General features: G+C 30.5%; 1 protein-coding gene and 1 long non-coding RNA gene across 2 annotated transcripts; one reads left to right on the top strand and one right to left on the bottom strand.

Annotated features, from left to right (window-relative positions):
• Nucleotides 1-314: 314 nt before the first annotated feature.
• Nucleotides 315-9,305, bottom strand: LOC141821618 (aminopeptidase M1-B-like). Its single transcript, XM_074708989.1, has 18 exons — nt 9,054-9,305; nt 8,824-8,972; nt 8,636-8,738; nt 6,993-7,179; nt 6,810-6,903; nt 6,428-6,578; nt 6,076-6,180; nt 5,865-5,981; nt 5,157-5,273; nt 4,563-4,745; nt 3,407-3,686; nt 3,212-3,333; nt 3,039-3,136; nt 2,144-2,315; nt 1,954-2,068; nt 1,806-1,873; nt 1,642-1,719; nt 315-494 (listed from the first exon to the last, which is right to left on the bottom strand). The coding sequence occupies exons 1-18, from the start codon at nt 9,303-9,305 to the stop codon at nt 315-317; spliced, it is 2,571 nt and encodes an 856-aa protein (XP_074565090.1).
• A 3,855-nt stretch (nt 9,306-13,160) lies between these two features.
• On the top strand, nt 13,161-17,851 carry LOC141815695 (uncharacterized). The gene is made up of 4 exons (XR_012600574.1): nt 13,161-13,261; nt 16,329-16,462; nt 17,410-17,466; nt 17,654-17,851. It is a non-coding gene; the product is annotated as an uncharacterized LOC141815695 (long non-coding RNA).
• Nucleotides 17,852-19,269: the final 1,418 nt, after the last annotated feature.

Below are 19,269 nucleotides of genomic sequence, written 5' to 3'. Positions count from 1 at the left end.
ATCTTTTGGTTTGTGAATAAACTCTTTAATTCGTTTAAACCTAGAGGCGACTCCTCTACGTTTGTGATTCCTTTGTGTTTTCTCTGCAATTCTTACAAGGAAACAAGCCTACAGAATAATCGTTATTCTGTCCAACGTCATATTATATGCAAAAAATTATCATTTCTTTTCAACAACATGTTGATTCCATATTGAACCAAAACAATAAAGCATCTTTATATATGGTAAAATTTCTTTTTCAAAGAATACATTAGAGATAAGTTGGAAATCATGCTTAATATTTATATGAAATACAATAGTTGATCATGCTAAAATCACTTCCTCACTAAATCGTTCAATGTGTCACCAAGTGTAAACTCATTTTTCACACTTTGAGTCCACCTTTCTTTTCTCATAACTTCATTAAGTTTTTGCTGCAGGGTTTTAGAAATTGAAGGATTGTTTCTGCTTGCAAAAAAGTTTGATATTTCTGTTGCCTTCTCACTTGTTCCAAACTAAAAGTAAAATAATAAAAAACAAAATTATCAAAATGATGCACACTATAATTTTAAATTAAAAAAACCAAATGATTAGGTCACAAACCAATTTCACAATATATTTGACAACATAAGGTAAGGCCATTTTGGCCATTTCTTTTGTATTTTATCATCCCAATTTTCCTGTAAGAAGATAGTTAATAATTATAGCTTAGTTAAGTAATATATACTCAGTTATTTCATAAAGAATGAAAAATATTATGAAAATGGGAATTATATGAGCTCCAATAATTTATGAAAATCTTGCACTTGCTAATTTAGAATGAAACATACTATACTAAAATAAATAATTTTTAAAATTAATTAGTTTTTATTAATACTTGTAAATTATTTAATTTTATTGACAATGTTTACTATGCTTACATAATGTTGATATGTACAAAGTTCATAAATTTAGTTAAACATATAATAAACTTCTTCTTTGGTATTATATCAAATTATTAAAAAAATCTTTATAAAATTTAAGATATTTTAAAAGTATAGTTTGCAATATTTTGTATCTAGATACGCCACCTTTTTTTTTTGTTGTCAATTTTATATCATAATGTGCTTTTGTAGGCAAAGTACTAATAGACATAATAGAATGTATATTATTTCATACAAAATTCTTTAGGAGATTTTTGGAAATTATGAATTGTGATATCTTCATCATAAGTTATTTTTTTATAATAATGTTCAATTCTTATACTTATTAAAGCAAAAAAATATTAAATTAGCATAAGTTGATTGCATTTGTGCAAACAATAAAACTCAAATATTAATAATGCTAAAAAATGAAGCTAAATTTTAAAAAAGAGCTTATAGTTTATAAAATGACTATTGGAGACGCAACATCAATAAAAATAAATTATTCGAAGTATAAAATAAATATCAATCTCTATAATTTAAATAATAGTCATCATAAAGAAACATTAGATGAAATAATAGTATGCACAAAAAATAAACTTTAAGAAACTTTTAAATGATCCTTTAGATTTGTACTATATGTATTTTATATGAACCATATAACTAAACTCAAGTAAACAAGAAACTATTTGTAGACATTGAACTTAAAACTAATTTCAAATAAAACTACAATGACTATTTTGGTTCCTTTAAAGCATACCTTTAACCATCTCCATGCAATATCCCTACTTGCTTGATTAACAGAATACAAACCATGTAATACATGTTGAGGTAGAACCTTTAAAGTAAATTTGAACAAAATAGTGAGTTTATGCATGTGAAAGAACAACATAAAAGGAATAGTAATAGTGAAAGAAGTTATACCTCAGAAGATAATAAAAAGTTAAGTGATTCAAGGAGTATATTTGGATCTGGACATGTTGTAAAACATGCTAAAGACCAATCAAAAGCTTATTAGTTATAATTATGAGTAACTAATTAAAGTATAATAAAAATTAGATAGTTTACATACATAAAATGAGTATTTTTTCACCAATATCATCTGTTTCTCTGTAGAGCTTTAAGAGAAATTCATAACCAGATCTATTGGCGATGCTAACCGTTTGCATTATAGAAATATATACGACCTATACAAATTCAATCAAAATGAATGAATAGAAAAGAGGATGTATTGACTAATGCTAAAAAATACTTTAATTTACCTTTTTAATATCCGGGGATAAAACAATTGTGCTTCTATTACTTAAGAAAGGTGGCAGACGCTCAATTGCATCATTTATAGTTTTCTCATGTCCAAGAAGCACAAGGGTAACAAATATTTCACTTCTTAAACCGACATCCAATTCATTTTTTCTAACATCCCAACCCAACTTCCTGAGAAGTTGCACATGGTTAGTTAAGAAAGAGAAATTAATAATATATACAAAAAAGAAATTCAATTTTCAAAAAAATCTTTGAAAATATAACATTTCTTATAACCTCTTAAATTAAGTCCATCACGGTTCAGAAATTATCCTATGCTTGAAATTTGCAACTCAAAATCAGTTGAAAATTTTTAAGAATTTAAAAGTGAAATTTTGATGAAGAATATATGACAAATTAAACTTAAACAACTTCAATTGTAGTGATATCAAAGCCAAAAAAAAAAAAATAGACCCACACTTAAATGTGATCCATAACCATATTAGATAAAGCTAGAAGCAAGCCACAATTTCTTATAATAACAAAATTAATAATTTAATATCTAATAAAAAAAGTAGTTTACACATCAATTTTAATAATTAAAAAAATTAAAAGTCAAATTATGCAAATTATATTAGTCTTAACAAAAATAAGTAGATGAAACTATTTATTTTTTATTTTTAAAATTCAAAAACTAAAAGCAAAGAAAAATTTAGATATATTAAACCCAATGTTTATTACCAATTAATAAATATTGTTGATGTCACCTTTTTTTTGTATCATCTCTTTTTTATTCTATTGTTACATTATGTATACTTTATTGATAAATAACTAAAATTATGTAAATATAAAATATAAAATACATATGCAACTAAAAAGAAAAGAAGGACATAATTTTGAATTAGATGGACTTACTCTGCCGGAGATTGAAGAAGATTAATAAAGAGTAATTTAATGTCATTTGAAAGTTCGGGTTTAGCATCAGCTATTAAGTTTACCAACGATAGTCCAATCTGTCAATGCAATGGAAGGGGATCATGACCAATACAATATAAATGTAATATTAACGAGTTGCAAAATGAACTTACTATGCAAATACGTTTTAGAATGAGTTGATTAGCCTCTTCTCGATAAGCATTTAATAAAGACAAGAAAGATGATAATGTTTCCTTGGTAGCTTTGCAAAATAAAAAATAATCCTCCAAAACTCCTACATTTGAGATATGTATAGCCTTTAGACATCAAAAATATTATAAAAGTTCATAATGGTACTACTAACATACCATATTTATCCATTGCGCTTAATTGATTAGCCTCTATTGCATTTCTTAGCCTGGTTCCAAGTTCATTATCATAATGCACTTTGTACAATCCTCCTTGATTCACATTCAATTTGATCCAACCATTTTGAGAATTCCCTTGGTTGTCTTGATCTATCAAATTCAACTTTGTAGACTTTGAGTTTAATAAAAAAAATTTGGTGGTGTCATATGAACCATGTGATAATGTAATAGGAATAATCCATTGACTGTCATCAAAAGATCCATCCAGTAAAAATCGAGACTGCAATTAAAAAATGCATATCATGTGTAACTTTTAAATTTCATGCCAAGAATCAAAGTAAATATACTACAAATTCAAGTGTTAGAATTTTAATTGAAATTCAAACAAATTCCATATATACTCAAATACTTAATATTTAAGTTAAAACTAATGCATCTAGCTAGTCATTATTAGTCTAATGTAATACATAACATTCTATTACCAAGAAATTGGCTTTGACTAACTGCAAGGCAAAAAATATAGATATTAAACAATTCACTAGGCAAATACAAGGTTTTACATAGTAGTGAAGTTGGGGGTTATCATAGAAGTGAATACTTTAATGCAAAATACTCTAATATATAAACATATCTATCACACTCAAAATCAATAAATTATGTATAATTCTTAACTTAGTTATAAAATATGATCTGATGAAACTTTAGTTGAGATACAAAACAAAATTAAAAATAAATAAATTAATTAACTAGACCAACTTGTTATATGTAGAAAAGAGTTATAAAGGTTAATATACCAAAATTGTAATCTTTTACAGATATAAAATTACAACAAAAAATAAATAACTCACCATACTTTGCACTAGATTCTTCATTTATTATCTTGATACTGCATACTCCTTTAAATCTAGTTGTTATTCTTGTTATAGATCATTATTGAAGTATAAATCATATATAGAATTCATTCCTTTTGAAATAGACTACTCATGACTCTCAAGTAAAGCTCATTAACTCTTGTAGTACTTATAACTAAATTACCACAAGGACTTTGTAATTAGCATGCACAATGATAACAAATTCAAATTGTATATGAAATCATTACTAAATTATCAAATTCAAAAATACATCACAATATAAACAAGACTAGAAGAAAGCAAACCTGATTAATTTCTAAGATATTTCCTGTAAGCATCACATTTATGATAGGATATCCTTCTTGCTTCGTCCAAGAAGACATTATATCCCCAACAGGCTCATTAGTTTCCTCTTGAATAACATTCCAAAGATCTTCAGTTTTTGCATTGAGGTATGAATATCTTTTAATATATGTAGCTAATGATTTCTGAAAATGTTATTCAAAAATAGATTAGGTATATTAAAATACTTTACCATTTGAAAATTCTTGCAATAGAAAAGAAGCTAAATAAAAAAGAAAATCCGAAAGTAAATGAAATTATATTGTGCTAATAAAAAATGAGTTAATTAACAACTAAGCAATGTAAATCCTTCATATCTTTTTTTAAGTTTAGTTTAGAAACTAAGACTCCTTTCATTTTTAGGTGGTAGAAATTAGTTATTAGAAATTAAGTTTCAAAGAGGTGTGATATCTTAAAACAAAAGCAATCAATCCTTGCCTACATCATGTTAGATATACATTTTTGAAAGTTAGTAGAAAGCGAAACTAAAAGAAGTCATAATCAAATGATAAATAAATATAGGGTTAGCATTTGTAAATATTATATGCAATTCTAACCTGAAAAGATTTATCTCCAAGGTAATTTTGAAGCATTCGAATAACCATGGATCCCTTTTTGTAGGTTATTGAGTCAAACATTGCAAGTACTTCAATGCCAGATGTGATATTCAATACCTGAAAAATGAAGTGAAACATAAACAGTAACTAAATAACATATACAATATTGGAACAAGAAAAGAAATACTTATATTTTCAATACAATTAACTATTTTAGAAAAGAACCTTGCATGATACAAATTGAAAACAAGTAAGGGTGCAAATTTATCACTTTTACTTAGTGAATTTGATTTTTACTAGAGGATACACTAGTTTGTTGTTACAATTCTTTCATGAAAAAAATATTTATGAAATTGGATAAATACATTAAAAAAATAGTTTTATAAATTGTGTTTTAAATGATATACTTCTGAATATTTTTTAAACTTTATTACATCTTTCCATTGTGACAAGAGTTTAGCTATTATTTGGACACTCAAAAATAACATGACAAATCTAGAAACTCATCTTGCTTCTTATGTTTACCACTATAATCCAATATTTTACAAGATAGGCATCCAATAAGGCCTAGTGTCCACCAATTTATTTAGTTGTCATAATATTAAATTACAAACTAGAAATAATTCCTAAGAACATTATGAATTTACATTAATATTGGAAAGATCTTATTTGAGAAGAATGGAGAAAAATAAATAAAGAGAATTTTACCTGAACAGGATGAGAATCGAGTAATGCATCAGAATGTAGAATTTCAGTAGTATCATAAAGAAATTGACTCCACTTTTCCCATTCAGGAAAGAAATCATCTGTTACTAAACAACTCATCTATTTTTAGATGAGATAAAGAAGATGCACCAATTTTATAGTTAATAAAATAATATAAAATGCATATCAAACATTAAGAAATGATGAAGTGTACCCAATTGGCAAACCCTTCATTTAGCCATAGATCTGTCCACCATTCCATTGTCACGAGATTTCCAAACCACTGATGGGCTAACTCATGTGTTAGTATTTCAGCCACCTAAATGAAATTTATTATCTTAGAAAAATAAAATTTAAAATTTTTCCTTAAAGGTAAATAAAATAAATAAAATATTTGTTAAATTTGTTCGCAAGAAGAGCATCTAAGACACATTGAAACCTATAAGACAATTATAATTAAAATTTGACAAATTTTTTTTTTTCTAGTTGGACTACCTTTGGGCGTGAAATAACCATACATGAAAATTCTAAATATAGCATAAGAACATTATAGCTAGATTGATAACCTGTTGTTTCTTGGCAGATGAGCTCAATTCATCACATAATAAATATTCTTCATCGAATATTATCAATCCATAGTTCTCCATCCCTTGCATTTCAAAGTTAGGAACAACCACCATATCCAACTTGGGAAGGCCATAAGGAATAGAGAAATATCTAGATATTAAGAAAGAAAAATAGTTCTTTGTCATTTTTAAAAACTTTGAGTCATAATAAAACAATTCAATCTAAAGACCCAAGAGAGGAATAAGAGATTCTAAACAAAATCTAACATTATGATTGAATGAAAAAAATCTAAAAAATAGTTAGCAATTAAAACATTAAATATATCTCTTTCAATAGTTTGTAGTTTTAATTTGAAGAATCTAGAAGTGGTAAGTATTATACCCTTTCAATAAATCCAATGTCTTCGTAGTAAGATCTAAAGCAAATTTTCCTTGATTGCTTTTACCAACACGTGCATACACACGGATTTTTAGTCCTAAAGAAGTAACAAGGCACATAATTGTCAAAGTACAATTAAAAATATTATAAAATAATTGAAAATGATAAGAAAAATTATATACGTACCATCAAATGAATATGTCTCTATGTAGTCCAATGAACCAACAACAAAAGCAACCAAGTAGGTAGACATAATTGGAGACTCTTGAAAATAAATTGTCTTGACAATACCGTTATCCTTTTCATTTATCACTGGCATATTTGATAGTGCAACCAAATTGGATGGAACTTCCAATGCTATTTTGAATGTAGCCTATATTTAATTTAAAGAAAACAATTAATATAAGTCATAAACCTAGAAAAATTCATAGAACCTTTCATGTAAAAAAATAAAAATAAAATCATAGCTGGACTATATTGTATGCTTCTTAAAAATTCCATCAACATCTTATAAGATATTGTAACATAAAGTTGTGCACCCTAGGTTAACTCAATAGTTTATGCCTTGAGCCCAATAACAATATAAAAGGGAAGTAGGCTACTTGCAAAATAAAAATTATGAAATTTTATAGAATATTATGCTGCATTATATGAAATAATTCATGAGTGAAAACGAAATTTGCTACCACAAGAGGATAGATAAAATTTTTGACAAACTGGTAAATCAACGATAGCTAAGATTATTTCTTTATTATTCATTAAATTTAGAGTTATAAATAAATTAACCATGTTTATGAATAATTTATAATAACTATTTATTAACTTGTATAAAATTTAATTATAAATTTATTTCTTAATTGTTTATTCCAAATCATGAAAATATAGTAATTTTTAAATTTTATAATTTTAAAGTATTCATAATATATTAATAAAAGGAAATAATATAAGTTTTATATATTAGATAAAAGTTTAACCTAATTTATAATCACAACAATACTATTAGTTGAGCTCAATAAAAAGTTTAAGGTTGGGTCGAGCTCGATAAGAGGTTCCTAATAAATAAGCTTGGACAAGCTCAATAAGTAAATAAATATGCTTTAACATGGCTAAGTTCGGTTTGGTTCATTTACAATCCTAACTAAACTTGTAATTATAAATTTAAAGATCTTGTTGATTGTGTTGAGCTCGCTACTTAAGTTATTTGAAGTTTAAGAAATTGTTTGATTACTGGAAATCAAATTTGATAAGATATATTAATAACTCAAGTACTTTAAAATAATGTTCTTCTTTATTGAAAATTATTTCATTCAATCTTTGAAAAAAGTCATGTATATGCTTGAATATCTAGTGTCACAATCGATTAGCATATCTACTATTGAGTCATTTTTTCAGAGTAATTTTTTTTCTAATTAGTGAAGAATGAAACTCTAGATGCAGAAGAAATTGTTAAAAGAAAGTAGTGAAGAATGAAACTAGATGCACAAGAAATTGTAAATCTAATTAGTTTCATTATTTAATAGAAAATAAAATCTATTCGATGCTAAACATAACTACAGAAGTGAGAACAAATTAAAGTATTCTCCTTTTGTTTATTTTGGTAATTTTGAGAACTTGTTAATGTCGCCATATTATTTTTTGTCTCATTTAGGCTACTATTTCATGGGGTTTTAAATGAATTATATAAATCTTAACTTTAGTCATCTATTCATTATTCATAGAGGTTCCACCCAACACATGAATTGAGTAATTTATCAAACATAAATTCTAAAGATTATGAAATAATTTAACAAATAATAGTGTGAAAACTAATAATTTAGGTTAAGAAGGACCTTGAATGCTGGTTCATCCCAACATGGAAAACAGCGTCTAGCATCTGTTGGCTGGAATTGGGTCAAAGCCATAGTTTGTGTTTCTCCATTTTGCTCATAGGTGCTATAGCATACATAAAATAATTGCTTTGCTTTATGTAATATAATAATGAAATTAAGTTTCCTAAAAATAAAATAATAGAATGTACCTTCTATAAAACCCACTTGATCCATCATTTATGATACCACTATATTGAATGCTTAGAATGCCTTTTCCAATTGGAAGAAGGCCATCGAACCCTAGAATTAGGATCTCATCATCTTCAACCTCGATGATACTTGAGGGATGCTTTAGCTCCTATCATATCCATTGCAATTTAATCAAATTATAAAAGAAAATATTTTGAAATAAAAATGAAACAAATATATGTTTCGTTACCTCTCCGTTACCTCCAAGAATATCACTACTGAACCAAATAGAGCTTTGCTCAATTACAAGGTCAGCAACATTAAGTACAAGATATTTCGTGGGGGAGACAATGTCTATTGTGATCTCTATCACACCCAAGAAAGTAAAGTTAGAGAAGTCAACACTGATAGATAGATTATAGCTACGAGGGATAGCGAATTTTGGGAGCCGTGGTTGGCCCTTGAATTGTTCAACATTTTGTTGCAATTGCCCTATCTCCATAATTTCTCTTTCATGCATAATTGCCTGTGAATTTTGGTAATGAAAGAGGAGAATCATGATCATCAAACTTTTTATTACAATAAACATAGGGAGGGATCTAAGTGGAGGCATGATTCAATCTTTAGGTACAAATAATTAATAATATTATAGAAGATGAAGAAAAAAATGAGAAAAAGAAACACAATTAGTAACTAGCTAAATGAGAAATCAATATTGATCCATCCTAAAATGCTACCAAAAGGATGGTAGCTAAAGATTGAATGATGATGAATGGATGTAGAAAAAGTGTTGCTTCATCTTATTTATACAAGCATTGTAACTAACAAAAGTACGTTGAAAGTGGAGATTTTTTTGGCTAACCATACGTTATTGAACCGCTCACACGTTAGTTATAGTTTTCAACACAATTTTCAAACAAATAATTATTAAAAATAGTAACTAAATTGAGATTATCAATTTATATTTTGTAATGGTCTATATATAGTGAATAATTGTTGTGTACAAATAGCTAGATATCCTCTTCTCGTGAATGCACTCACACCAACATTATGATTGTAGATCTTTTTTCTCTGGGGGTGACCGGCCCGGCTCCACGGAAATTTCCCACTGTGTAGATCTACATTATGATTGTAAATCTCGATATGACCTCACATTGTTTATCGACAATTTATTGAACCATGTAGTCAGGTTTAATTTTCATAATATCCAAAATGTATATCCAACTTTCATATTTATCATAATACATAATTATTTCCCATTATATGCCTCTTTTATTAATAGTCGATTGTCTATAATTCATCAATCAACTACTAAATATTTTATCGATTATATGCTAAACTTTTTAATGAGCTCGTGATAAAACATCTTAAAGTTATACCAATTTTAAAGAACTTTAGTTGTCTATCTAGGTTATAAATTTGTTTGAGGGTATGGTTATACTCAGGATGATGTAAGAGGTGCAATGAACTTAATTTAAAATATTTCTGAGACGTCTAAGATTATTAGTGAGTTTTGACCAAAAACTCTAAATAACCAAAACTCGTTGATAACCCAATAGTGTCAAAATTTTAAAATCTCGACATGGTCTGAACCATGAAAGTCCTAGGACCTTTTTGATGGTGTTGGTGAGTTAGAAATATGACATACCTAAATCCTTTAATGAACTTGTGTCAAATTATCTCAAAGCTTCAAAAATCGATATTTCTCAATCAAGTTGTGGAATCTTGATATGAGAGCATGATTAAAATTAAGATGATATAATGAGTACAATGAACTTAATTTGAAATGTTTTTGAGGTGCATAACGTTAGCAATGAATTTTGATTAAAATTCATTGATTGTCCTATAGTATTTAGAATTTTAAAATTTTGACATGATCTTAACCATAAGAGTTGTAGAAACCTTTTGTTGGTGTTGGTTGTTCGGACTGATGACATCGCCACAGGGGATGAATAGTGATTCACTTCAATTGTGTTCGTCTTTCACTTGTGATTGTCTACAAGTGATTAATGTGGTGGAAAAATAAAAGAAATAAATACAAAATAAAACAAGCACAAAGACAACTCAATTTTATATGATTCAAATCCCCAATTTTTAGTCCACAACCTAGCGTTCTAGTGGTATCACTACTATACTTTCTCCTTTTCGAATACCTTTTGGAGGTGGAAAAACCTCTTACATCCCTGTTCTTTACAAGCAAACGAACAAGAAAATAAAAAATACAAATGCAAATGAAATAACTTTATAAATGAATCTCACTTTGCTCATTTTGTAGTTACTTTGGATTGCCTCTTGAAAGTCTCAAATTGCAACAATACTCTCCTCCAAAATCCCAAAGAATCAATGTCTAAAATCCTCTACGAAATCCTCTTTTATAGTATTGTTGTTGTGATTGAAAATTGCCTAACAATCGATTGTTCATCACCATTAGTCAATTATTTTTCAGAATTTGAACATTGCACCTGTAGAGTTGCTCTTCCAACTCAGAATTGACTATAGCAGTTAATTGTTAACCATCAGTTCATTGTTGCTGCATTAATCGAGTGCCACAACCAAGTTCAAAATTTCTATTCACTGCAATAGTGCCATCAATCGATTGCTCATACCCAACAATCAACTGATATACCATAAACCCCCTTAAACCTCCTTAAATCTCAAATTCATGGATTAAGGGTTCATTAATCAATTGCTATTTCATAGCAACCGATTAATACCTTTATTTTAGTCTTGCCAAGGCTAAATTCTTACTTTATATAGCATCCGATTGACCCCCAACTTATCAAAAAAAATTTATCTAGCATCCAATCAACCTTGACTTGCTTAGACTTCCTTCATTGACAAGTGTCTGATCGACTCATTTGGACTTCACCTTTGTCAACTCCCTATTGGACCTTCAATAATTAAGTATTGAGCAACCGTGACTCACTTGGATTTCGTCCTTGTCAACTTTCTATTAAACTTTTAATTTTTAAATATCATCCACCATAATCCACTTGGATTTCGTCCTTGTCAACTTTCTATTAAACTTTTAATTTTTAAATATCATCCACCATAATCCACTTGGATTTCTCTACTTGTTAACTCTTTATTAAACTTTCGACTATCAAGTGTCTGATCAAATGTCATCCACTTGGACTTCTTGCTCAATCATTGCAACTCAAACAAATCTTGGTCAACCTTGACCCGAGGTTGATTGCACCAATAATATCTCCCTCCAATAATCTCTCTTTTTCCTTGACATCTTGCTCTACTATTAAACATATTGATCAAACATATCGAAATCCAACTCGAGTCAACTCGAACTTGGTCAACCTTGACTAAAGCTCAATTGCACCAATAATGATGAATAAGTATCCTTTAAGGAGTTTTGCTAATTATCTCAAAGTTGTGAAAATTTTAGAAATCCCCGTCTATCAATCTAGGTTGTAAATTCTAGCTTTGAGGGTATGATTATGCTTAAGATGCTCTCAAGAGTGTAATGGTCCTAGTTTCACTAGTAAACTTTGGATGATAGACATTGCCACAAGTTACTTCAGTGATTATTATTTACGAATTCATATATGATAATCAACTTAGATTATAAAATTGACATAGTAAATATTATTTTAGACTTCAATTTTAATTTTAAATAATATTTTATTTCATAGTATTTATTCAATGATGTAATAAATAATAAAATAAAATTTTAATTTAAAGTGCAAGTAATAAGTTTGCACCAATAAAATTATTTTTCCTTCATCCATTGGGAAGCCTGTCTGTCAATACGGGTCTGGTATTGGCAATGATCGGAGTCTATATCCTTCATCTTCATCCCCATTTATTATATTCATCTTAAATAATTCAACAAAAATAGAATAAACATCTATAGACTATCAAGAAAACAACATAAGGAGCAAATTTATTTTCTTATTTTTTTTTTCAATTGGTTATCGTTAAAATAAAAGAAAAAAATAATTAATATATATATATATATATATATATATATATATATATATATATATATATGAAAAATTTTATTTGACCCATTCATATCTATATCTAAAAATATTTCATAATTGAGTCAAACAAAATCTCAATCCTCTTCCTTTCAAATCGGTATCCGATCTCTTGCGGAGGAAATTGCCATCCGTATACGGTCCGATTTCTTTCCTTTTCGCCCGTCTCCGTCGTCGTTGCCTGAGAAAGAAGCGCTAGATTGTCCTCGCTTCGATCCGATCGACTGGCTGGTGGAAGGAGCAGGGAGCGGCGGGCAGACAGAGACGATGAAGAGCATCCGCGCGAAATCGTCGCCGAGGAAACCTCTCGGGGACGTAGCAAATGGTGGGGGGGGGGGGGGGGGGGGGGGGGCAGCACCACTAGCGCAAGAAGAACAACGCTTCCAAGGAAGCGAACAAAGATGAAGACGCCGTCGATCGCCTCCTCCTTGCGCGCTCCGACCTAGCCAATGTCGTCGCCCAGGTGCGTTTCTCTTAACCCTAGATGGAAAGGGAATAAAATGACCCAAGGTGAGAAAAAGAGTTTGAGATTTTCTTTTTGTTTACCTCATTTCGTTGCTTTAGCATTACTGATATTTGGTTCTATCCGCCCAAGCTTTCAGCTTTCTTGTGCGTTAGTACTTATTTGGACTCCTTGTTTACCTTCGGTTTCTTGAACAATGGTGAGTGCCATTTTTTGATGAAATAATGTGTTTTATCCTTCCTTTGACTGAGTGATTGGACGAGATCAACTAACATGGCCCTAATTTCTGCACAATCATCTGATCAACTAACATGGCCCTAATTTCTGCACAATCATCATAAGTACTACTGTTTAGGCATATGCTATCGCACGAGCAACGAGGGAGCGAGATACCGGATCCTCTGCAAAAGAAAAGAAGAGGGTGAGAGCAGAGGCCAGGGGTGCCCTGGCTCAACCGCTCCGACACTCAAGTCAAGATGTTATCTCCAGATGGAGAAGAAGTACGGGAATGCAGAGAAAAGTATGTTCATTGGTTCTATGTGCGTACCTACATTCGCGAGAGGCAGGAGAGTTATTTAGACTTATGAAAGAGAAAGATGTCTTATCTTAGTCAAGGAGCATATCCCATCAGTGAAGATCTTGTCAGAGGAGATGTTTCATCGTCGATAAGGAGAACATCCCCTCACCGCTGCAGTAGCGAAGAGTTTTATCACCCATGCCTGATACGACATCAGACTATGCTGTCATACCGCATTAATAGGGTAGATGAGCTACCCGAGATATCACATTATTGCGCGTGTCCTTCTGGCGGCGGCCTGCCAAGCTAAATGAGGGAATGAAGAGAGCAAAGTCAGTTAAGCATGGCGTAGGACATTAAGTGAAGCAAGGGCCACAAAGAGAGCCCAAACCGAGGTCAGCGAAGATGAGCCTTAGGGCCAAGACACAGGGTCGGCTCAAGGTTTCATGAGGCCCTAGGCTAAAAAGCTTTTAATACAAATTTTTTAAATCCAAAATTTTTTCTCACCCTTTTATATAAAATATATTTTTATATAAAATTTAATTTTTTAATTATTAATTTAAAAATAAATTTTTATATAAAATTTAATTTTCTAGTTTTTTGAAATATAAAATTATTAATTAAAATTTTATATTTAAGTTTTGTTAATAATTTTTTTTAATGGATAAAATTGCTAGATTATTTAATTTTTCTTGAAACATTATTGAACGTAAATTTGACTTAATCCCTGGGGTGACCAGCCCGGTTCCACAGAAGTTTCCCATCGGCCACCAAAGTAAATCGGGAAGCGCACGCAGCGGCCAATCCAGATGCGCATCCTTTGATTGTGATCCCCATTTGGAGGGAAATGCCAACCCAGATGCCGAGCATCCTTTGATTGCGATCCCCATTTGGAGGAAAATTCCTGCAAATAAGCCATAGTTGGGGATCGAATCGCTGGTGCTTGGTTGACAACCTGTATGTCCTACCGCGGCACCATGACCACGAGGACCTGTTGAAGCTATACTAACTAGTATAGTTAATAATATTCTATAAGTTATACATGTATTAATAAAAAAAATTTAATTTTTTTTATAAGATTCAACACCTCAATAAAAATTTTTTTTATAATGTTGGGCCCCAATAAAATTTCATTAAAATTTCATTAAAATAATTTTTTTAATATTAATGGGCCCCAATAAAATTGGGGCCCTAGACATAGGCCTTAATGGCCTATGCCTTGAGCTGGGCCTGCCAAGACATGGTTTGATACGGTCGGAAAGAGACTCGGTGGGGCGGCTTGCTCGGAGCTCAGAGTCGGGTGTCGAACTGGAGTTGAGCTTTGAGAGAGGTCAGGTGTGGGATCCCGAGCTGAGCTGGATGCTGAGTCGGGTGCTCGGTCCCGAGCTATACCAGTCGCTGAGTTGGGTGCTGGGTTCTGAGCTGTACCGGTCACTGAGTGGGGTGTTAGGTCCCGAGCTGTACCGGTTGTCGAGTCGGAGCTCGACCACCTGACCGGGGTAGGGATTTCGCGCGTGGATTTCAACCGCGGAGCTAGGATGTGGGCCCCAGCTAGTCAGATCTAAAGTCCAGTCTTATGTCCGACATATCGTCTCCAATCGGACCAGATCTTGACCTTCCGAATCAAGTTATACCGACCCACAACATCACGTATGCTTTATATTTGAATTATTCTAAGGAGATTGCTCCAAATATGATTAATGATCTGAATATGAGCTTGTAGATCTAAATTAAAGATGTAACATTTAAGGAAAAAAGCATTCAAGATTAGGAAACATGATTCACATTGAAGTTTGTGCATGGTTAAAAGGTCATGCTGGAAAAATCCATATGCCCATTCGCTAATTTGAGTTGGTTATGGGTCATAAATCTGTAAATATTTTTGCCACTTGCTGATGTTGAAAGTATGAAGAACTATGATTTCTTTTTGTAACTTACTATCTATGTGATTTTCATTTCTTGTAGTGTTTTGTTTAGACATGTAGGTCGTGCTAGATTAACGAACTAGAGAATCTGCTGTTTGTTGCATGTCAAATGACATAGGAAGTTTAGCTAATTTTCAAATAGGGATGGTTATCTTGTTTCTTCTTGTCATGTATATATTCCTTATTTGCACATGTGAGTTCTCCACTTTATGCCATATTCTAGCTTAGTGATTGGTCCTTCTCACTTCTTTGAATTCTAGATCGACATGATTTCGATGCAGCTTGGCTTCAAATGACATGCATAGTCACTTTCTTTATCATCATTAGGCATTTACTTTCTTGTTAAGCGCAAGCTATCAAATGGGTTAGAACTTTTTGTCATCCATTGTAGCTATATTTGATTTATATTGAATTTGTGTCACTTCTTTTAATCTAATATTGTCTAATTGATTTTGATCTTTCACATTCGTTAACGGTGTTATTTATTAATGAACATCTTGAATGGCCATGGAAATATGATTATCAAATAATCATTTGGGATTTATGCAGGAATCCATGCATTCTCTAATACATGCTCTCTTTTTGTGACACACAATTGAAAATAAGTTGACACCTACCCTTGCAGATCCAATGTTAGAAGTTCTAGGAATGATTGTGCTGAAAAGTTGGAGCCCAACACTAAGTCATTATTTGGTCAATTTGAAGATGCTTAATAGCTTTGAAGTAGCATGGATGGATGGGAAGTTTCTTCCATGTGAGGTGAGCTTTGAGTTCCTTGAGATGAACCTTGGGTTCCTTGGAAAATGTGAGCATTTGAGCATCTAAATGGTCGGTTGACTTACTTTTTTATTAGTCATTCATTTTGGTATTTTATCACTCAATTTGTTTTGGTCTTACTATTTACTTTTTTTAATATACAAGTAGGCTTTGAGGGATGGCTAAAATAGAGAGAATCTGTGCTTTGCTGTATGTAATAATTCATTAGAGTTTATGGATTCTTTTAAGTTGTAATACACTATTTTTAAAATCTATTTTCTAGATTATTTGTTTTAGCGTAGATATAGTTGATTCCTTAAGAGGGATGGATACACTTATTTGTTTTCCATATCTGCTACTTTTTCTCTAACATGTTGGAAAATTAGTTCTCTACTAGCCTAATGTCATTTTAGTTTAATTTATTGAATTTTGGTATCTCTTATTCTTTCTTTGGATGCTAGATTTAGATTTGATTGATATAATGCTTGTTTGTTTCAATTGTCATGCATAGTATTGTTCTTTATCGTTTTCCATATATTTGCTAATATATGATTTAGTAATCGCCTATGGTGACATGGTTTATATACATTTCTATAATAGTTGTGATTATTGTATAAGCATGATACTCTTCTGTTATAATACTTTTGAAAAATAAAAGAATGTAATGTGTCTATCCCATATCTTAATCACTTAATGTTATGTAATGTGGTAGGAATAAATGCATAAAGTACTTGCTGAGCATAAATGTGCTATGCAATACTATCAACTAGATGGAAAAAGAGAGAATTAGAAACTAAACATTTTAAAATTGTAGTCCGTTGGAGTTAGAGAGGATTAAATAAGAGTAATCTCTTCGAGAGTGAAAACATGTGGTTATGTATTTAGGCATCAATTGATAATTCTTATTATTTGAATTCTGACTAATTGCATTACCTTTTCAATTTCATTAGCAGTATATGAAAGAGATAATTTTGGATGAAGATGAAGATCCACAATTGAAGAAGAAGGTGAATTTCTTCTTTATTATGAAATATTGACTCATTTTGCATTGAATATATGTAACACTTCTGTTAATGTTTCTAGAACTTCTATTTCTAAGGTCATAAGTCTAAATACATCCTGATTTGTTTATTGTTGTTTGATTGAAGCAAAATTTGAATCCAAGTTATTAATGTTGTATTTTTTATATTTCAGTTTGCAGCATCAATCAAGAATCTGTATTACAATCAATTTCAATATGACGAAGTAAGAAGTGAATGAGCAAATTCATCTACTACTATTTGGGTGTCTAAAAACCATGTACATTATGATATAAATTGTTGGGTTGTATTTAGATATTTGTGGATACACTTTAGGAAGAAGTTGGTCAAATATGTCTCAAGTTGATTAAACATGTCTCAAGTTTGTGGATTTCATTTGTTGATTTTAACACTTTATTTGGGTTAATGCAAGTTAGATTTTATTTTTAATTTTGTAAATGTAGGTGGTATATTTGTTCAATTTTAGTGAAGTGAAAAATATTTGTTTACTTCATAAATCAATATAACCTGAAGTCGTATAAATAACTTACTTTGTCAATCAATATAACTTGTGAAGTCATATATGATCAACTACTTCGGTACTTTTATGGAACTAATGAAGTAAAAGTCTTTTATTTTGAAATCGATCTAATTTTGAATCGGTTACAGGCCGGACAAAGATTTCGATACTTTTACGGTAAAGTAATAAACTAATCATGTTACTTTACGTGTGTCTACGCCGATAATTATCTACTTTTTACTTCATTGAATTTCAAAAGTCTATTACCCAAATTCATAGTGTTTCAAGTGATTATGAGATTTCTAAGACTATCAGTGAGTTTTTGATCAAAATCACTAATGATCCTACATTATGTAAAATTTTAAAATCTAGATACGGTTTGAATTAGGAGAGTCTTAGGTAGTGTTGATGAGAAAATATGGCAAGCATAAACCATTTAATGAGCTTATATCAAATTGTCTTAAGGTTGCAAAGATTTTAAAAACTCACAATTCTCAATCCAGACAGTGGAATGCTTTCTCCACATTATATATTTGTGTATGAGAACTTGGATGCTCTACTTATTCACCGCTACTTGGCCCTGGCCCTCTAGTTAGATCAGACTATCTACGTATCTTTTGTTAAGTTCTACTTAAGAAAAGTCATCTTTGACTCCATATAAAGATTGGTAGTTTCTGTGATCATGTCTGTTTACTAATGCCAAATACATCACAGTGGAAACAAAGAAAATAATTAGAAGACAATGATGACATGTCTATATAACATGGTTCAGTGATCCTCTTCAACTTTACAACCTCCGATGCATTCATTCTACCACCCTTGCAAATTAACTAACTAATCCATCCCTTTCTAAGAGCCAATTGGCATTCCTCTAAAATCAAAGGTTGTTTCTAATAAGCTCTCCTCACTCAAAGATAATGAAATGTTAAGATAAACAAGGAGATTACTAAAAGTTTGAGTCGAAGCCTTCAACCCATCCAAGCCTTTGGATATCTTTTAGCACTTGTTGAAGACCTAGAAGCAATATGAATTGCAAGAGATTGTGAGTGAAATATAATCTTGGGGTTCACGAACAATGCCTAAGGGTTTGCAATTTGAAGAGAATCTCTTTTTTTTTTTTTGTATGCTCTTAGTATTCTCCTTCTCCTAAGCTATTTCTTATTGAAGAGAGACTTGTAAACCTTCCCAAGTGTCGGGATTGTGAAAGAATTGTTGGTCATCTAAACTTGAATTTGTTCAATGTATTATTTTAGAAAGCATTGTTGGTCAAC

This window comes from Curcuma longa, chromosome 2, assembly GCF_044706935.1.
Source record: "Curcuma longa cultivar G26 ecotype Majalengka, Jawa Barat chromosome 2, ITB_CL_G26_1.1, whole genome shotgun sequence".
NCBI classification, from domain to species: Eukaryota; Viridiplantae; Streptophyta; class Magnoliopsida; order Zingiberales; family Zingiberaceae; genus Curcuma; species Curcuma longa.
The sequence above is the reverse complement of the archived record's forward strand: the minus strand, read 5'-3'. Positions and strand labels throughout refer to the sequence as shown.

What these genes read in the sequence shown, in the direction of transcription:
- LOC141821618 (XM_074708989.1), bottom strand. Translation starts at nt 9,305, where the DNA reads ATGGAGATAGGGCAATTGCAACAAAATGTTGAACAATTCAAGGGCCAA. An exon ending in ATGAAGGGTTTGCCAATTGG is followed by an intron (nt 5,982 to 6,075) that starts GTACACTTCATC and finishes ATCTAAAAATAG; the next exon opens with ATGAGTTGTTTAGTAACAGA. An exon ending in TATCCCCGGATATTAAAAAG is followed by an intron (nt 2,069 to 2,143) that starts GTAAATTAAAGT and finishes GAATTTGTATAG; the next exon opens with GTCGTATATATTTCTATAAT.